Below are 17569 nucleotides of genomic sequence, written 5' to 3' on the forward strand. Positions count from 1 at the left end.
CTTTTATACACTATGGCAGGGGAAGGAGATTTGCCTTGTTTCTTACTCATTTTGAAACACCAGACTTGGTTTTGTCTGGTTTTTATTAGGCTATAGTGAATTTGTTTTGGTATTTTATTTTGGTGTATGGTTTATTTCCTCCTTGCTTTTATTCCGTTTATGTAGGAGCTGATGAAAATTTTCAACAGAGACAAGCGCATTTTCTGTGCCATCCTTTCCTCTCACAGTCGTTCCACCGGAGTCAATCTTGTTGAGGCAGACACCGTCGTGTTCTACGACAATGATCTAAACCCAGTGATGGATGCAAAAGCTCAGGAATGGTGTGACAGAATTGGGAGGTGTAAAGATATCCATATATACAGGTGATTGTTACAGATCAACGACAGCTCTTTAACATGCTTTAATGTAAGGTTAATTCAAATAGTGCTGCTCTGTATGATCTGAAATAAAGTGGAAACAGTGCTGAAAACTTCACCTCACTTCAATAAAAAAGATGCCAGGTTATCATATGAAAACGTGGTCTTTCTTAACACCAATTGTAATTAATGAATCATACTTGCATGGTTTTGTCTGTTAGTTTACATGGAATTTTTTAAGTGAGGTGTTTGAATTTTTTTTTTTTTTTTAAATTACACTAATTGTTAAAAGAAGGCTTTAAAGTAGAGGTGTTAGTATGTGTTTTGTTCTGGGCCTGTACCAGAACTAAAAAACCCCCCACAAACCACCACGTTTTGAGAGTTCAGTGTTATTCTCTAAGGGCAATTTCTCTTTTTGTTTCTGAAAGCTGTTTTGGAAATGACTTATCAGATTTCTATTCTTTTCTCTTTCTTTTTCTTTTTTTTTTTTTTAAGGCTTGTCAGCGGTAATTCTGTAGAAGAGAAGCTTTTGAAAAATGGCACAAAGGACTTGATCAGAGAAGTAGCTGCTCAGGGAAATGACTATTCAATGGCCTTTTTAACACAGGTAAGTTAATATTCAAAACACCTGCCTTTCAGTGTTTTAATAAATTCAAGCATCTGTGTTAGAGCGTTTAATGAGTTTAGTAGAAGTCTGTTTGGGCTAGAATTGATAGGTGAGCATATTGGATTTCATGATGGCTTGAACTTAGGGCCGTGTTCTCTCAAATACTGTCTATCTGCTTTTGTTCCGTTACTTGCATAGTGATGCACAGGCGTCACCTATGTGACTTAATGTATTCTGGTTTCTTGCACCCTGCTGCAAAATTCTGCAGAGCTTGTAAGGATGAAGGTTTCGGCAACTTTCAAAACGTGAAATAGAAAGTGTGGGTATTCAGTGAGATAGGCTCTGAGGTGCTGCTCTGCAGATGCAGAAGAAGGTGACTGCCCTGATGGAGCTAATCTATCCCCTTTTGGCACTCCCAGTATGGTGGTGCAGGATGAGACACTGTGTATTTCTGACTTTCCTATATATGAACTGTTAACACTTTATTCTACTCTGACCTACGGGAGAAAGTTACAGAAGAGAAAACGGACAATTTTCCAGAACTAATAGATAGAGGTTTATTTTTTCTTTAGTCAGTCCATAGTTTATAAGGTCACTTGAACCTGAGCTAATTCAAAGTTATATAAAAAAATAGAATGGTCCTGAAAGCTGAATGTACTTCTCTTTTTTTTTTTTCTTCTACTTACCAAGCAAACGATTCAGGAATTGTTTGAGGTTCATTCTCCTATGGAGGATTCTGGATTTAGAGTGAAAGCAGAAGAATTTGTAGTACTTTCTCAAGAGCCATCTCCAGCAGAAAATATTTCACCTAAAGTTGCAAGACCATTCATAGAGGTAATTATTAACATATATATTAAAAATACAGCTGTGCAACATTAGTATTAAACAGCTGCCTTATCTTTTTTTTCTTTAGGTAAATTCTATCAATCTCTTTTCCTGCTAGTTTTATGTTGTTTTGTCATTTTCCTTGTAACAAAACTTCCAAAAGCCCACAGTTGAGTTTTATACTTTCTGGGGACTGTTTCTCTTGCCTCAGCAGAAACTTATTCTGGAAATTTGTGTTGGATTTCAGTGAACTTCTTACGGGTTTCTTTCCGTATTTTTCAAGCCCTCATTATTTTTAAAATATGTCTTTCTGAAAGGCCCTCAACAGTATTGAACAAGAGGATGAGGAGTCAAATGATTGCATATGCGAAATAGGACCTGAATCAAGCATTGAACCCTTAATCACAGAGCTCTGCGAGACAAAATACAATGAAGAGCCCTCACAGCTGCAGGAGTTAGTTGCTGTTGTGGATCAGGTACCATGACTTTCCATGAATATTTGGTTAAAAAGTAATGTTTAGTTCAAATATTTCAATTTCTTTGCAGTCTGCCCTTAAAGCAACTTTGTCTATGGGATTGATACTCCTGTTAAATGGATGGGAAATCTTCTACTGACTTAAGATGTTAAATCATCAGAAAGGGGGATGAGTTTTAAGGAGAGCTCTGATACACTCTCCTTCAGTTAACATTTCTTTTATTTTCCTCAATGCTAACTTTTTTTTTCCTTGATACGTTCTCTCAGCTGACTCCAATTGAGAAGTATGCTTTGAATTATTTAGAGCTCTTCCATGTTTCAGTTGATGAGAATGAGCCACGGCTGAATGAGGTAAACCAACAAATCTTTCTTTTCTATGTTGTTCTGTCACAGTATGTACAAGGAGGTTTATATGTTTGATGTGAAGCGGAAGTTTCTCCAATGACGTGGAATATATTGTAGGTGCTTCTGTGATCTTTTCTTGCTGTACTTTATGAGCACCGGAGTGCCTTAGAGAGACCTTATTATTTTGGGATTCTCTTGGTTTAAGCAGGTGTCAGTTCTTAATTCCTTTTTTTATAAAATGGGAATGACGTTCTTCAGCACAGTTCAGCACATATTTGTTGTACTCCATTGATGGGGGAAAAAATTTCATAAATTTCAGTGAGCCTGCTTATTTGGGTAAAGGAGCTGTGTTCTGATTGTCTTGGTTGTTTAACTGAAATTCTGAATTTGCTTTGTTTTGAGGGTTTAAAGACCCTCAACAGAGACCAAAAAATCTCTCTTAAATGATTGTGAAAGTATCTGTTAAGAAATTGCTGTAAGATTTCTGTGCCTGAAAATGTCAAAGTTTAAGGAGTTTGTCCATAAAAATACAAATCGATAACTATTAATTCAGTGTCTGTTACTGCATAAAGTTTATAAGGAGTCTGACTTTCATCTAGATGGAATTGAAAACTGCAAAGAAAGCATGGGAAGTCCAGCATATGAAGGAGTTAAAGGAAAAAGAGCAAAAAATGCTTTGGGAGGATGAAGAGGAACTTCTAACGTACACTCGGGAGGATGCATACAACAAAGTAATTCCTGATTAGTCTCGTTTTTCTTAATAGTGTATTTCCTAACAATCATTCTGAGAATACCTTTTCCTTCAGGGTTCAGTTGGATCATTTGAACTGTATTCTCTTTTTGCTGTGTAGGAATATGTCTATGAAGGTCCAGATGGACAAACCGAAATAATGCCAGTAAGTAAAAGTAACACCAGGCAGCCTAAATAGGCTTTTTATTTTTTGAAACATAAAGATCACTGGAGAGTTAATATTGCAACAACTACAAATTTTGTTCTGTGCAGCTTTGGACTCCTCCCACTCCACCTCAGGATGACAATGATATCTACATTGATTCTGTTATGTGCCTGATGTATGATACCACCCCTATTCCAGAATCAAAGTTGCCTCCAGTGTATGTCAGGAAGGAACGTAAACGACACAAAACAGATCCATCTGGTAAGTGTTTGTTCAATATTTCTGAGATTTATTGCTGAAAAAAAATCAGGGGATTTTTTATACCTCCTACACGTCTGGTCCAGTAAAGATCAAATTTGCAGATTTGAAGAGATGAAAATTCTTGTCTCACCGTGGTCTTGAAGCAATAGGATCACTGGAAGCCCCAGTTCTTACAGTGCGCCTTTCTATTTAGACATATAGGTGTTTTTAAAAGGACAATTTTAGAAAACAGGCATTCTACTATGTGAGTTAGGACAAGGCTGATCTTACTTTATACCAGGCTCCGGTTAGTTACTGACAGTACGCTTTTAAGAGGCAGTGGGGAATACTCTGTACACACGTAGGAGCATTTTGCAGCTGTAAGTAGCAGAAGAGTCAAAGAATGGTAGTAACTATTTACCAAGAATGTTTGGTGTTGTGTTTTTTTCGGTCTTAGCTGCAGGTAGGAAGAAAAAGCAACGTCATGGAGAGACAGTTATTCCACCTCGTTCTCTTTTTGATCGAGCAACTCCAGGAATGTTGAAAATGCGCCGAGAGGGCAAAGAGCAAAAGAAAAACATCTTGTTGAAACAACAAACGCAGTTTGCAAAGCCTTTGCCGACTCTCGTCAAACCAGCTGCTGAGGCTGGACAGGATAATCCAGAGTGGTTGATCAGTGAAGACTGGGCACTTCTGCAGGTCAGATGATACCTGCACTTTCTGCTATTGTTATTTATTGTATTTTTGCGTCTAATTTCAGAAATGGCTCTTTCTGCACTTTATCTCTTCAAGGTTATTTCTAATTCTTAATGGTTAGTTTGGCATTTTGCTGACGTAACTCAGAACAGATTGCCTATCATTTGTGTTCCTCTGAGGATAAATTAAAGGTTAAACTACAGAATGCATGATTAAGTCCTATTTTTGTTGTAGAGACCACTTACTGTCATGTGCCAGATTAGTTGTGCTGGCCGAACATTGGGTAGTGCAGCTAAGGTTCTCCCCACCTTTGAGAAGAGAGCAGCACTTGAACGGCAGCTCTCTGTTCCTCTAATACCAACCTCCACGTGTTTTCTTGCACGTCAGTCTGTGTAATAGCATTTTATGCTTATTTATTCTCTGTGAATGTAGGTGAAGCCGTAGCCTGAGCCCTAAGCTATCTGTGTCACTGTAGTAATGGTGTGTGGACACATGCAGATAAGGGTAGGTTTGGAAGATTGGAATGATTTGTCATCTGAAGCTTTTGTACCTATTATCTATTGTAGGCAGTGAAGCAGCTGCTGGAGCTTCCTTTAAATCTTGCTGTTGTATCGCCAGCACACACTCCCAATTGGGACCTTGTTAGTGATGTTGTTAACTCATGCAGCAGAGTCTATCGCTCACCAAAACAATGCCGAAACAGATACGAAAATGTCATTATTCCAAGGGAAGAAGGAAAGGTGAGTTTACGTAGAATGATGCGTCTTTTTTTACCTTAAGTTTGTAGAGTTTTTTTTCCCTTATCTCCGTAAACACTTGTTTTTTGTTAAATGTTTCAACAGTGTAAATAAATAACTTTTAAAAGATTATAAAATTATCCTCATCAGGATTTCCACTTATTTTATGTGATTTCTTTGAAAAGAAAAAGCACCTGAACAAAATCTTCCACAAAAGATCATCTAACTTTCCTTCTTATTTTACAGCTAATGTACGAAGCTAATCCTAAAAAGAAGACAAAAAGTATTTATAAGGTGTGCATTGGTATTCTTTCAAAATCAAATCTAGACACTGTGGTATTTAGCAGCAATGGAGGTGGGCAGATAATTCATATGAGATCCATGTTGAGTGTTACTTGAGTTCTGAAACATCAATTAAAATTCCAAATTTATTTTTCCTTTCTTTGTTGATACAGTGGATTGACACCAGACTTCAGCTTTTGGATTTGGTAGATAAATTTTAAATCGTGCAAGAAGTTTGTGATTTCACTTAAACTGTAGTGGGTATTTTTCCACCTAACAACCACCATGTAACTTATCCTGATTATTATGATGGTACATAAGATCTGTAAGAATGTACTTCATGCTAGGGTCTAAGTGGATTACAAATACATAGTGAATTTAATGCTTGAAGCACCTTTTAGTAAATGAGGATGATAGTACACTACAGAAACAAAAATAAATTCCATGATTATAAACAACTTCTTCCAAACATACAGCAATTTAGTGACAGAACTGGGTAGAGAATCTAGAACTTCTGACTGTAGTCCCATTCTCTGACTAATAAGCAGGTTTGTCCCTGACTGGCAGTTTCTACTTAGGAGAAGCCAAATGTTAGAATGGCATGGTGTGTTGGATGTTAACATAGCTTTGTTGGGAGAGCAGTGCAGTGATGGTTTTATTATATTATGTGTGCGCTATGCATAACTATAAACTAATGGGCTCTTGGTTTGGGTACTGAATTAAACTTGCAAAATCTAAACTAAAGCAAAGATTCTTTTTCAAATTAGAGTTTGCCATTTTGTACGTCCCCAAGTGCTGATGCCAGTGTGACCGTGAGAACTGCTCCTTATTTTGCTCTTTCTTTATATATTTCCCGTAGAGTTTTGTGTAACAGTAAGTTATCAGTGACACGAGGCAGAAACCAGTCTGTGATAGATATGTTGGAGTACGTTTTTAAATAATCTACAAGCGCACCATGTGTTTATACATAGTCAAAAGGCCATGTGGGTGTGTTCGCAATTGAAAGGTGGTTTGTTTTCATTTTTTAGACTAAAAACAGTCGCCCACTTCGTACCAATCAGATCTATGCTCAAGATGAGGGTGCCACCCACACGCAACTTTATACTAATCATTTTGAGATGATGAAAATGATTGCAGGGAAAAGAAGTCCACCTATCAAACCTCTGTAAGTTTAACTGGGATCATTCGATCTCCCTGTCACCACAGATCTTCTGGAAACTGTGTTCTGAATTGCTCTCGCAACTGAGTATTATTTTACGCTCTGTTTCAAACCGCCGTTTTGTTTTTCTGGTTTTGATCTCCTTGCTTGCGTCCTGGCATTCTGTTATTGGAACACCTTCATAGTTCATGTGTTTGGGTTAGCTTTTACTCACTGCATGAATTTGTTTTGCGTGATTAAGAGCAGAAGAGCACTCAGTTGTTTTTTTTTTAATCTACTTTATAAACTACACTTTTCCATTTGCCTGAATTGTAAACATTTTGATGTCTATGCTGTTTAGTAGTACGTTGTTTTCTATGTATATTCCTGCAGTAACATTTTTTTTTTGATTCATTTAATATTTACTCTGAGTCTTTCTTAAGTGTCTATCTGTATGCAGGCTCCAGTACTGGTGGAAATATCGTGAAAACTTCACCAAAACTGCGGTGTCATCCACTAAAACATGTGAAATTAAATATTGTTTTAAAGTTTTTTCTGTCTCCAGTAATACAGTTTTGCTCAATTTCAGACTTGGCATGAATCCTTTCCAGAAGAATCCAAAGCATGCATCAGTGCTTGCAGAAAGGTGGGCATTCTCTGTCTTAAAGGAGTTATGAATTGCATAAAAGTGCCTTTTTTTTTTCTTTTTTAACTTTCAGCTATTTATTTTTAAGGCTTTTGTGCTTTGTCTTATGATTGTTTATAGTGGAATCAACTATGATAAGCCACTTCCTCCGATTCAAGTTGCATCCCTCCGAGCAGAACGTATTGCAAAAGAGAAAAAGGTATGGTCTCCATCTCAGCTATATATATAATGACTTCAGTAATTAAAAAAATAAGACAACAGAGGAAGTACAAGAAAAGCTGCCTCCTGGGAAAAGTTTGGCGGTACAGTAGATGTTACGGGCAGCTGCAAATTGTTCATGTACTAGGATTAGATATCCAAGGTCCAAAGTGGGACCTTTCCTTGGGCCTGTATGTTACACTCATTGTTTAGAAGCATCTTTTTGGAAAACATACTAAAAACATGTAAAAATCTTCTTTTATTCTTGACCATTCTGTAGCCTCCTTTCTTAATGTTATTCAGAAAGAGATACTTGTCCTTGCTTATTGTTGGCAAATTGCTTGTTGTGCTATGCTATAGCTTGTAGTTTGAAACTAGTTAGGTCATGTAACTTGGAGTTACAGTTACAGTGAAGACAGATTTGTATGCTGTCTCTGCACACACACATATATATTACATGCTTAGAATTAAAAGGGTTTTGTTTGTTGTTTGGTTTTGTTTTTAAAAAAAATACATCCTGATTGTTACATGCACTGTTTTGAAGACGATGAAGCTCACACTTTGATTTCCTAGGCTTTGGCTGAACAGCAGAGGGCACAGCAGCAGACAGGTCCACAGTCTCAGCAGCAGCAAGCTGGCCAGCAGCAAGCTCAGCAACCAGCTGTACAGCAAGCACAAGCCCAACCTCAGCCGCAGGCTCAGGCACAGGTAGTTCAGCAGCCGCAGGCAGTAGTGCAGACTGCAGTAACTACTGTGGCCAACACAGCAGTATTGGTAAGAAAGGGAGGGCTTCGTGCCTCTGATGTAGTAACTTCAGTTCTTCTGTGTGTACCATATTTGCGTGGTTTTATTTTCTCTGGAAAGTGAGAATTTTAGGTCAGTGTAGTGAGGTAAAAACTATTTTTCTCTCCCCCCCCCCCCCCCGTGTTCCCCCCCCCCCCCCGAGTATGCTGGGTATCTTCTTTTTTGCTCATTTATTAAGACTGTGTTTGTACCATTATAGCAATAGGTCTTGGCATTCTGAGGTGGAAAAACATATCCTTTGCAAAGATTTTTTGCTTTTTTCAGTTTTGACTAAATTAAATTAAAGTCTAAGTCTGAGCAAGTACATTTACAGAGTCAGTGAACAGTGTTATACAGAGAACTTGGACAATAAAGAGAATGTAGCTGTAAGAGCTACTCTGTTGAAGTAGCTTAAAAACCAGAGCTTTATTAACCTTTGCAAGACAAGTGGAATGTTGCATCCTACAGGACCTATCATGGTTGTTTTATTGCAAACCTCTGCAAAGTTTTCATGGCTTCCTTAAATCTAGAGTCTGTTTTAATGAGTCTGATGACAGGTCTGGGGCTTTTGCTTTTAGAGCCAGTCTAGTTTGCATACTAATGTGTGCAGGCAGTGGTGATTTTATTTTGCTTGTTGAAGGGCAAGAATACTACAGCTTTTACAGAAAGAGACAGAGGATGGGTTCTGACCCATAAGTATTGCTGTGTATCTACTGCTCAGTGACGTTCATGTGTAAGTGGTTGTCTGTGGCGTGCCAGAGTAATGTATTGCTCCCTTCTGCTAACAAGGATGGCAAAGGACCAGTATTTACCAGACATTTGACTGGTCTCCAATTGCTAGTTAGTATGGCAGAACCCTAATATATACATCAGTTGTTGTTGATACGTAAAATGAATGAACAACTGCAGAAGTATCTGTGCATTTTACTGCATTTTTCTTATTTTGTCAACTTCTGGAATAGAGCATTGTGTTAAACAGCATAGTAGTGTAAGAACTATATTCAGTTTTATTGTTTTTCTGAACTGTTAACCTCAATTGTCTTCTAAATAGGCGGGCACAATCAAAACAGCAGTTACGGGGACAAGTATACAGACTGGTAAGAAGACTTTATAATTAGGCATTGGCGATGATAGGACATTTGGACTTTCATTTTTAGAATCTCACATTTAATCCTGGCTTGCTTTTAGCTACAGTGAGTGGAAATGTCATAGTGAATACCGTTGCTGGAGTCCCTGCTGCTACATTTCAGCCCATCAATAAACGTCTGGCTTCACCTGTTATACCTGGAACGTTGACTGTGAGTAGATTGCATCACTAGTTGTGTCCCTGGACTGGTCTTGGTTGCATGTTTTATCAGCGTATCTGTGTTCTTCTTTAGCTTTCCATGTTATCAGAAACTCTGCTTCTTGCAGATTTCATGTGCATCATGTGATTCTGTATCAAACCCCTCTCGCTTACCAAAATATCAGAACACACTGCAACAGTTTATCAGAAAAAAGTGCCTAATAGGTACTACTGTTAAAATAGTTCGTAGACGAGTGCTGCCATAGGCAACGTATTATGTTGTTATTGTTTCCAACCTGTAACTGTTTTGTGCTTTGTTAATTATGATCTTTAGTATTATTTTAATGGTTTAAGACTGTGGGAAGATAAAGCAAAAAATTGAAAGGTAGTAAAATCAAATTTCTGTAATGTAGTTAAGGGTTTGGTGATCAGCCTGTTTGAAAAAGATTTGACCAGATGCTGGTTATGAGACGCATCCGAACAGACAGATGTGTCCGAAAGACTTGGACCTTCTTTGCTTTTGCAATGCTTTTGCATTTTTGATGTTTGTTTCTAAAATTGTATAGTCCATTTCCATAAGGTTCCATAGCTTTCTGTGGGGTGTGGAAACTGTGAGAAGTAACGACTTTGTTCCTTTTCAGACTTCGGGAGGCACTGCAACCGCACAAGTGGTACATACCCAGCAGCGAACTGCAGCAGCACCTGCTGCTTCCACTGAACTGGTGACCATAGCATCTACCCAGGGAGTTCGTGCAGTAACATCAGTGACAGCATCAGCAGTGGTAACTACAAACTTAACACCTGTGCAAACCCAGACAAGATCTTTGGTGACTCAAGTTACACCAGGTAATAATCGTGTTTAGGGATTTTTTCTGAGGGTACATAAAGGGCCCTGGAATTTCTGTAGGTTGCTTGACCACCATAGCCCCACAATATTGAAAATCTGGATTTGTTGGCAGCACAATTAAACAGTGCTATGATTTTTAACTTGCTTTATTGTTGGTGCTCAGATTACATTTTTCTCCAGTATTTCTGGATAAAGTGTTGCAGTAAAGAGCTGCTTGGCCCCTAGGTGTCACAATTAAAAAAGATTATTAATAATCTAGCAGTAAAATATTAGAATTGACTGTCTCAATGGTTCAAAAACCATTGTGAACAAAGGAGCATATATTTTATTATTTACTCTGCTTTTACATCATGCTTATGCTAATGTGTTGTTATTTGTAGTTAGTCCACAAACTGTGCTGGAGCAGAAAAATATGCATTTAGCAGCTTGGCTTTTCAGGTGAAATCAATCAATTAAATTGAATGTTGAAAATCTTTCTTCAGAGCCTTTTGTTTTTTCTTTATTCACAGCTACACCAACAGTCCAGCTGTCCGGCAAAACAATCACCCCGGCTCACTTCCAGCTTCTGAGGCAACAGCAGCAGCAGGCTGCTCAGGTGCAGGTCCCACAGATTCAGGCTCAGGCACAAGCCCAGTCTCCAGCTCAAATAAGGGAAATTGTCACAGGTGAGGAAATGCTTCTGAAGTAATGTGACATGTTACTCTCATCGTTATTGTAAGCATCATTAGCAGTGCATGTTGTATCCTGTTTTCTTGAGCTAGAATGAAATGCAGCTCTTTATTAAATTTGATCCTACTAAAATTTCACGAAGGCAGTGAGTCTGACAGCCATTTCAAACAGCACCACTATCGCAGTAGGTCAGGATGTAAAGCACTTATTCATTGGCAACCCATGGCGTAAAGGAGTTGCATTCTTAGCTCTTTGATCTTAACTAAAGTCTGGCAGAGAATGTTTCTCCTTTAAAGCTCCAGATTCATCTCCATTTTTTCCTGTAGTCAACTAAAAGATTGGAAATGATGGAAGTGTTTGATTTTTGCAGGAGCAGCTGATCAAGTTGCAGAAGCAGAAACTGCAGCTTCCCCAGCAGCAGGCAGCGCAGCAGACACAGCAAGGGGCACAACAGCAAACAGCACAAGTACAAGTGCAACAGCAACAGCAAACTCAACAACTCACTGCTGTTACAGCACCTCGTCCTGGCGCAGTTCTCACAGGCACAACTGTGACAAACCTTCAAGTTGCTCGTCTTGTAAGTTGTCTTTGACTTTGCAAAAACAGTCTTAAACACCTTACTCTGTTTGCTGGTTTTTAACGAACTGGATACCAGTCGTTCACATACACAAGTGCCCTTTGGCATTACTGAGGCAATACAAAAGATACAGCTGTAACATAAATAGCTTTAAATTGCACTTACCCCCTGATACCGTCTCTGAATTGTATTACTGTAAAGGAGCAATTATATTTAGAAACATTTACAACTATCACTTTATAAAGACCTGTTATATGCAGCAAATATATTTTGTGCCAGTACAATAATCTTCATTCCTTACTGCTTAGACCCGTGTTCCTGCTTCCCAGCTTCAAGCACAAGGACAGATCCAGGCCCAAACTCCGCAAGCAGCACAGGTTGCTTTGGCAAAGCCTCCGGTAGTGTCGGTTCCAGCCGCCGTTGTGTCATCTGCAGGAGTCACTACACTCCCCGTTACTGTTGCAGGCATTAGTGTTGCCATTGGGCAGCCACAGAAAGCAGCAGGTATGTCAACAGACTTACTAAAACATACTAAAATATTAAATCCCACCTTTTTTAAAGGTAGGATGTTTCAAATAATGTCTTCTGTGGGACACTTACACTTTTTAAAAACTAAAATGATAGAGGTTGCATTCCAGTTTGTTTCTAAAATGAGGTAAGAGAATTGAGCTTATTCCATTTAATCTAGAGGTTAGCATGATTCTTCAGCCAGATGTGGTTGGTTTTGGTTTTTTGTTTTTTTAAAATCTGTACATGAGAGTAGGCGAGCAGATACAGTTTTAAAAATAAAGACATAGTAGTTTCATCTTTTTTAAAAGCAAATGGAAACAGGAGAACTTGTATTTCATAACTGTCTCCTGTACCGCGGACAGAATTTTTCCTGTAGGAAGATTGTTGTTAGAACACAAAGTAGCTTACTCCTGCCCTTAGATAACAGAATGTTTTCTTCTCCACTGTCAAAATCATATGTCTTATTCCCATTAAAACCAGTAGGTTATTAGTGCTCAAAGCTATGCAGATGTGTAAGTCTATAAAAAACACAATCTGTGTTTGCAAGCTGTGATTACTGGGACAAAGCAATAAAGTGAAGACACTTACAGTTCTAATTATTTTTGTAATTTTCAGGAGGCCAGACGGTAGTTGCACAGCCACTGCATGTCCAGCAGCTTCTAAAACTCAAGCATCATCAAGCAGCACAGCAACAGAAAGCTATCCAGCCTCAGGTTGCACAGGGTCAAGCTACGGTGCAGCAAAAGGTACTCGTGGTTTGCTCTCCCTTTGAGTTATGTAATGCTTCTGTGGCTGTAAAGCTTCAGCTCTGAACTACGAGGACACCCCTAGAGAGCCCCTCAGTATTTCTAGGGGTGAATCTTAAGTGTATCTAGAGAGAACGGTTTCTCGTGTGCCTTGTCAGGTGCTTAATAATTTTTTCAAGAAGGCTGTTGTTGGTGTGATTTCCCATGCCCCAAACTGGGTTTTCCTTTTTAAGTAACAAAGATTAAGGTTCTCTTCAGTCACTTCTAATATAACCAAATGTGGAAAATTCCCAAATATTTTCGCTGTTTAGAATATAATTTGTGCAAAATATACTTTTCCTGAAATGTCATGTTCTCGTGAGCTTTGCTGTCAGTCAGCCACCAATGTGGTTTTTTGGAAGTGCGTTACCGTATGAAGTGTGCATGTGTGTGCATGTGTGTAAGAGAGAACCTTTTCAGTAAATACTTTAAGCGATTCGGAATATTTGTATAAGTGCGTGAAACCTTTCTCCTAGTGCCCATTTTGCTATTACTAATCCTGGGAGGATTTTCTTTCCATAATTAAATGTAATTAATCTTGTTAGCTACGTACGTATTCTTTAAAATACACATATATTTTGTAGTCACTGATGCCGTTTTCTCTTCTGCAGATAAATGCTCAACAGGTTACAGTCCAAACCCAACAGCAGACGTCGCAGCAACAGAAAGTAACTTATACTACACAGCCTGCCATTAAAACACAGTTCTTAACAACTCCAATTTCCCAAACCCAGAAACCAGGTGGAACCCAGCAAGTGCAGGCCCAGATTCAGGTACAGGTAACACAGGTTTACACCTTTAAACTCTATGATGACTGGAGAATTGTAAAGATGGCAGGTGATGTCGCATTTTAGCACCCACTCTCATTAATTTTAGTCACAGATTTGTTTAAATTGACTTAGTAATAAAAGTAAGTGGTGCTGAAGATGCGGCCTTGTAGCAGGTCAGAGGAACTAAGCTATCAGTTCACCTTTCCTCTTTGAAAGAAGTACATTGTCACTCCTTTTTATTAAGCAAGGGATTCCGTACTGTATTTACTCAGGAAAATTCAGCCAGAGTTCTTCCTGTTTGCTGTTGCTACCTCCCAGACTAATCTCTGATAGCCAAGAGTAGGTGACAGTTGCCGCCTTTTCTGCATAACTGGATCAGTCTAACCAAGGAAAAAGAGGGGGGTTAGGAATTGGAAGCCTTACTCTTTCAAAAGTATATCTAAGATAACGTAGCCCATTAGAACTTCTGTGCTTCCTTCAATTTTATGTATAGTTAGGAGGAGACGAGTATGTTGCAGTTAAATTTGAAAATACTACTTTTCCTCTTCCCCTCCTATCTAAGTTCTTCAATACGCTGATCTAAAGTTTCTTTTTACAAAAGTTCAGTATCGCTGACAATGCCAAGCTGCAACTTAACATGAACAGGACTTCAGAAAGGTAGCAGTTTTGATAGGTATGGTGTGTTGCTGCTATTAGCAATTCTTTATTTTGTCCAAATCTTTCTTTATTTCATGTCACTAAAGGTTGCAAAACTTCCGCAAGTGGTCCAGCAACAGGCTACTGTTGCCAACATTCAACAGATGGTTTCAGTTTCCCAACAGGTAGGTTTTGCGCTTGTCAGATACAGCACTAGAAACATGATCCTATTGAAAGCTCATTTATTTGGAATATGTGTATTTTTCACCTTATGCGTGGCATAGGCAGTATTTTTGAGGGATATGGCAAGTTCTCTACTATAAAAATGAATCGTGAATACTGAGTCAGCTGCTGTGCATTCTCTGGTCTAAAACTTTCGTAGATGGAGCAATGTTTGTTCATCACTGTAGATAAGCTGCAAAACAGATTATTTAAAATATTTTCTAGAGCTGAAAGAACTTTAAAAAAATGGTTTCTTGTGATGTATAGTCAAGATAGCAAATAATTGAGCTAATGAGCGCTATCTGAGTTTGTTCTACAAAATTTGGGACAAATTGTTTTGTTCTAGTTCATAAAGCTGTGCCAAATGCTTTGTAAAAGTCAGGATGGTGTGGTATCTGTTCTACGTGTGGTGTGGTAACAGACGGGACTGGGGCAAGAGAAGGTCAAACAGTTTGGTCTTCCCTCCCCTAACCACCAGGCAGTTTATTTACACTGTTTAGAACAATGTCATTCGGACCATTAGCAACAGGCATAACTTATGCTGTTGATTGGCAGGAATGATTTAACTTTGGACAGTGGATGAAGTTATTGCCTTCAGTGCACAAAAATCTGAGCCAATCAGCTCTTAATCTGTCACAGTTTATGGTGCATTGTTTTAGTGCAGAATAAAACCTGTGACTCTTAAAACGATGATGAAGTGGTGTAAGCTGACTCGATAACAACCTCAGATGCGAATGCTTCAAGGGCAAGGTAGGCAGCAGGGAGTAGAAACCTCATCAGTCAACACAAGTTGAGTTGTCCTTTGCAGTCGGTAAGAGCTCCTAGATAATTTTTCAAGGGCCATTAGAAGCCAGATTTTCAAAAGTCATTGATGTTGGCATAACTCTGGGACTGTTGAAGTCCGTGGTAAAAAGACAAATAAACAACTGCCCTCCCACAAACGCCAGTGGCAGCAGGATTAGGCCACACTAAGTATTTTTAACACTGCGGTCTTGATGTATATGTGGCATTCTTTTTACCTGCATTTTTAATGCTTCCCCGTGGATTTCTCTTGGATCGGTCAAGAGTTAACTTTCCCCTGGAGAAGCCCTTGCAGCTTCATGTGGCTTCTGCATATGGCAAAGGCAGCTGAAGCTGCTCCATTTTCATTACCTTGTCCTCTGAACAAGGAGACATTGACTTTTTTCCTCCCTCGCTCTGCGTAGAGCTATGAAAATTAGATATCTGGATGAAGTTCAAACTGTTCTACCCTAAATTGGCAACAGAGACTGGCAGCTGTAGTCTGAAAGGGTAATGTCAGAGACGGGTAGGAAGCCTCAGTGGCTGTATTTATTGTCACAATATGGGTGCAGAGTGGGCATTTTTCCTTCATTGATCTTCCATCTATCCCTCTGTTCTTCTCCCTGTTCCTTCGCTTCTGTAGTACAGGAATCTTCCTGTTTATCCAGTGGGGTTTTTTTACCTCCCTTTTATCTTCTGTAAAGGATCTGGGGGAATATCCTTTGATTTGCACTGCAGAGATCTGAGTTCCAGGCATCTTGGCTCTTAGTTCTGATTTATAAGGCTCTAGAAAATGTGACAGAATGTTGTTTCCCACTGAAACCACAGAGCCTATGTTCCCAGAATCCTTCCCAGCCTTCCTACTTTGCCCAAAGTGCTTGTCAGTCAAGAGACTAAATGCCTGTATAAGTAAGATGCCTTCTGTAGAGTGGAAATTTAATGAATGCTCAGTTTAATGCCAAACTATTCTTTTGTAATTGGCTTGTCATCCTAATGTCTAGGTACAAGCTCAACCCCAAACTGTGACACTTTCTCAGACGACAGCAGGTCAACAGCAGGTTCAGGTGATTCCTGCAACGACCGCTACTGCTCAGGTCGTCCAGCAGAAACTGATACAGCAGCAAGTCGTGACAACAGCATCTCCCCAGATTCAGGCTCCAGGTGTACAGAATCCAGCCCAGTCACCAGCAACATCTGAAGCCCAGAATCAGCAAGCAAAAGTACAAATGAGGACGCCTACTGTCAGATTAAAGGCACCTACTAAACCAAGTTGAACTAATGATTACAACGCAATAACAGGGAAACACAGCATTTCTTGTTTGCTAAGCCAAGTGAGAAGCTGCTCCAGACATCCAAACGAAGACAAACCACCTCTATATTTTTCTCTTAGCGGAAGGGTTTTGCTGGTGAACATTTAAACGTGGAAACTCTCACATAACTTCAGCATATTAGCAACTGTTTAGCACTCAAAATCTGTACAGGATGTATTCTGCCAGTGTTCTCTGTGCTCATTCAAACCAGATAAACATTACTTACGTTTAAATTCTGCCCAGCTTCACAGAAGTAAAATGGTAATATGCCATAAATGTCAGTAAAATTCATCTATGTTAGTATACCATAAACTGCCCATGGGAATATGCAGTTCTTTGCTATAGTTTGGATGTGCGCTCAATATCCACGGTGAAGCCATTCAAAGAACCAAGTGTGGCTAATATAGCAAAGTATTTTCCATCTGTATAAAAGCTGCGTGGTGTTCTCGCTTGAGGTAAATACCTCTGGAAGATCTAACTTATATTTGAAGTGCTCCCTGCAAAGTTTAGCCAATAAATGTGAAAACCTGTAAGTATGTGTAATTATAAAGGAAAAAAAGTTTCATTATCCATTTTTGTAAGTCTTTTAAAATGTTTGTTAGTAGTTTTGTGTACAGTTTACTGAATCACCCAACCTGTGCGCTCATTCTCATATTTCACTTTAAGATAATGGGTATTTTAGGCATGAACTGGGTAAATACTGTGTTGATAGTAGATGTGTATTAAAGTGTAGCCCTTTTTTTTTTTTTTGTAAAAGAATTGTTCGGTGGATACAGCTAAACAAATGATCCATAGCTGTTTCTTGTGGGACTTCCGTCAAGGAAACTCTCCAACTGATAAAATTTAATCTCTCAGTTTCATTCTGCTCTTGCAACATGTTTAAATGTTCAGTACTTTCTACTCAGCTTTCAGCTCGGGGGGGGGGGGGGGCGCGGGGTAAGGGGAAAAAGGTAA

General features: G+C 39.0%; 1 protein-coding gene across 1 annotated transcript in view; it reads left to right on the top strand.

Moving 5' to 3' along the window:
- Positions 1–17499, top strand: part of LOC103926398 (E1A-binding protein p400-like) — a 48224-nt gene extending 30725 nt beyond the window's left edge. Inside the window, 25 exon segments of the mRNA XM_009335265.1 lie at positions 166–362; positions 852–963; positions 1654–1797; positions 2106–2264; positions 2531–2614; positions 3208–3339; positions 3460–3504; positions 3612–3765; positions 4202–4443; positions 5007–5180; positions 6488–6624; positions 7187–7243; positions 7364–7442; positions 8015–8215; positions 9276–9321; positions 9413–9522; positions 10151–10355; positions 10866–11004; positions 11006–11021; positions 11396–11602; positions 11911–12106; positions 12728–12858; positions 13509–13676; positions 14411–14488; positions 16307–17499. Of these exon segments, the coding sequence (XP_009333540.1) occupies positions 166–362; positions 852–963; positions 1654–1797; positions 2106–2264; positions 2531–2614; positions 3208–3339; positions 3460–3504; positions 3612–3765; positions 4202–4443; positions 5007–5180; positions 6488–6624; positions 7187–7243; positions 7364–7442; positions 8015–8215; positions 9276–9321; positions 9413–9522; positions 10151–10355; positions 10866–11004; positions 11006–11021; positions 11396–11602; positions 11911–12106; positions 12728–12858; positions 13509–13676; positions 14411–14488; positions 16307–16579 (3486 nt within the window). The 3' untranslated portion in view covers positions 16580–17499.
- Positions 17500–17569: the final 70 nt, after the last annotated feature.

The sequence above is a fragment of the Pygoscelis adeliae genome, unplaced genomic scaffold, assembly GCF_000699105.1.
Source record: "Pygoscelis adeliae isolate BGI_AS28 unplaced genomic scaffold, ASM69910v1 Scaffold410, whole genome shotgun sequence".
NCBI classification, from domain to species: Eukaryota; Metazoa; Chordata; class Aves; order Sphenisciformes; family Spheniscidae; genus Pygoscelis; species Pygoscelis adeliae.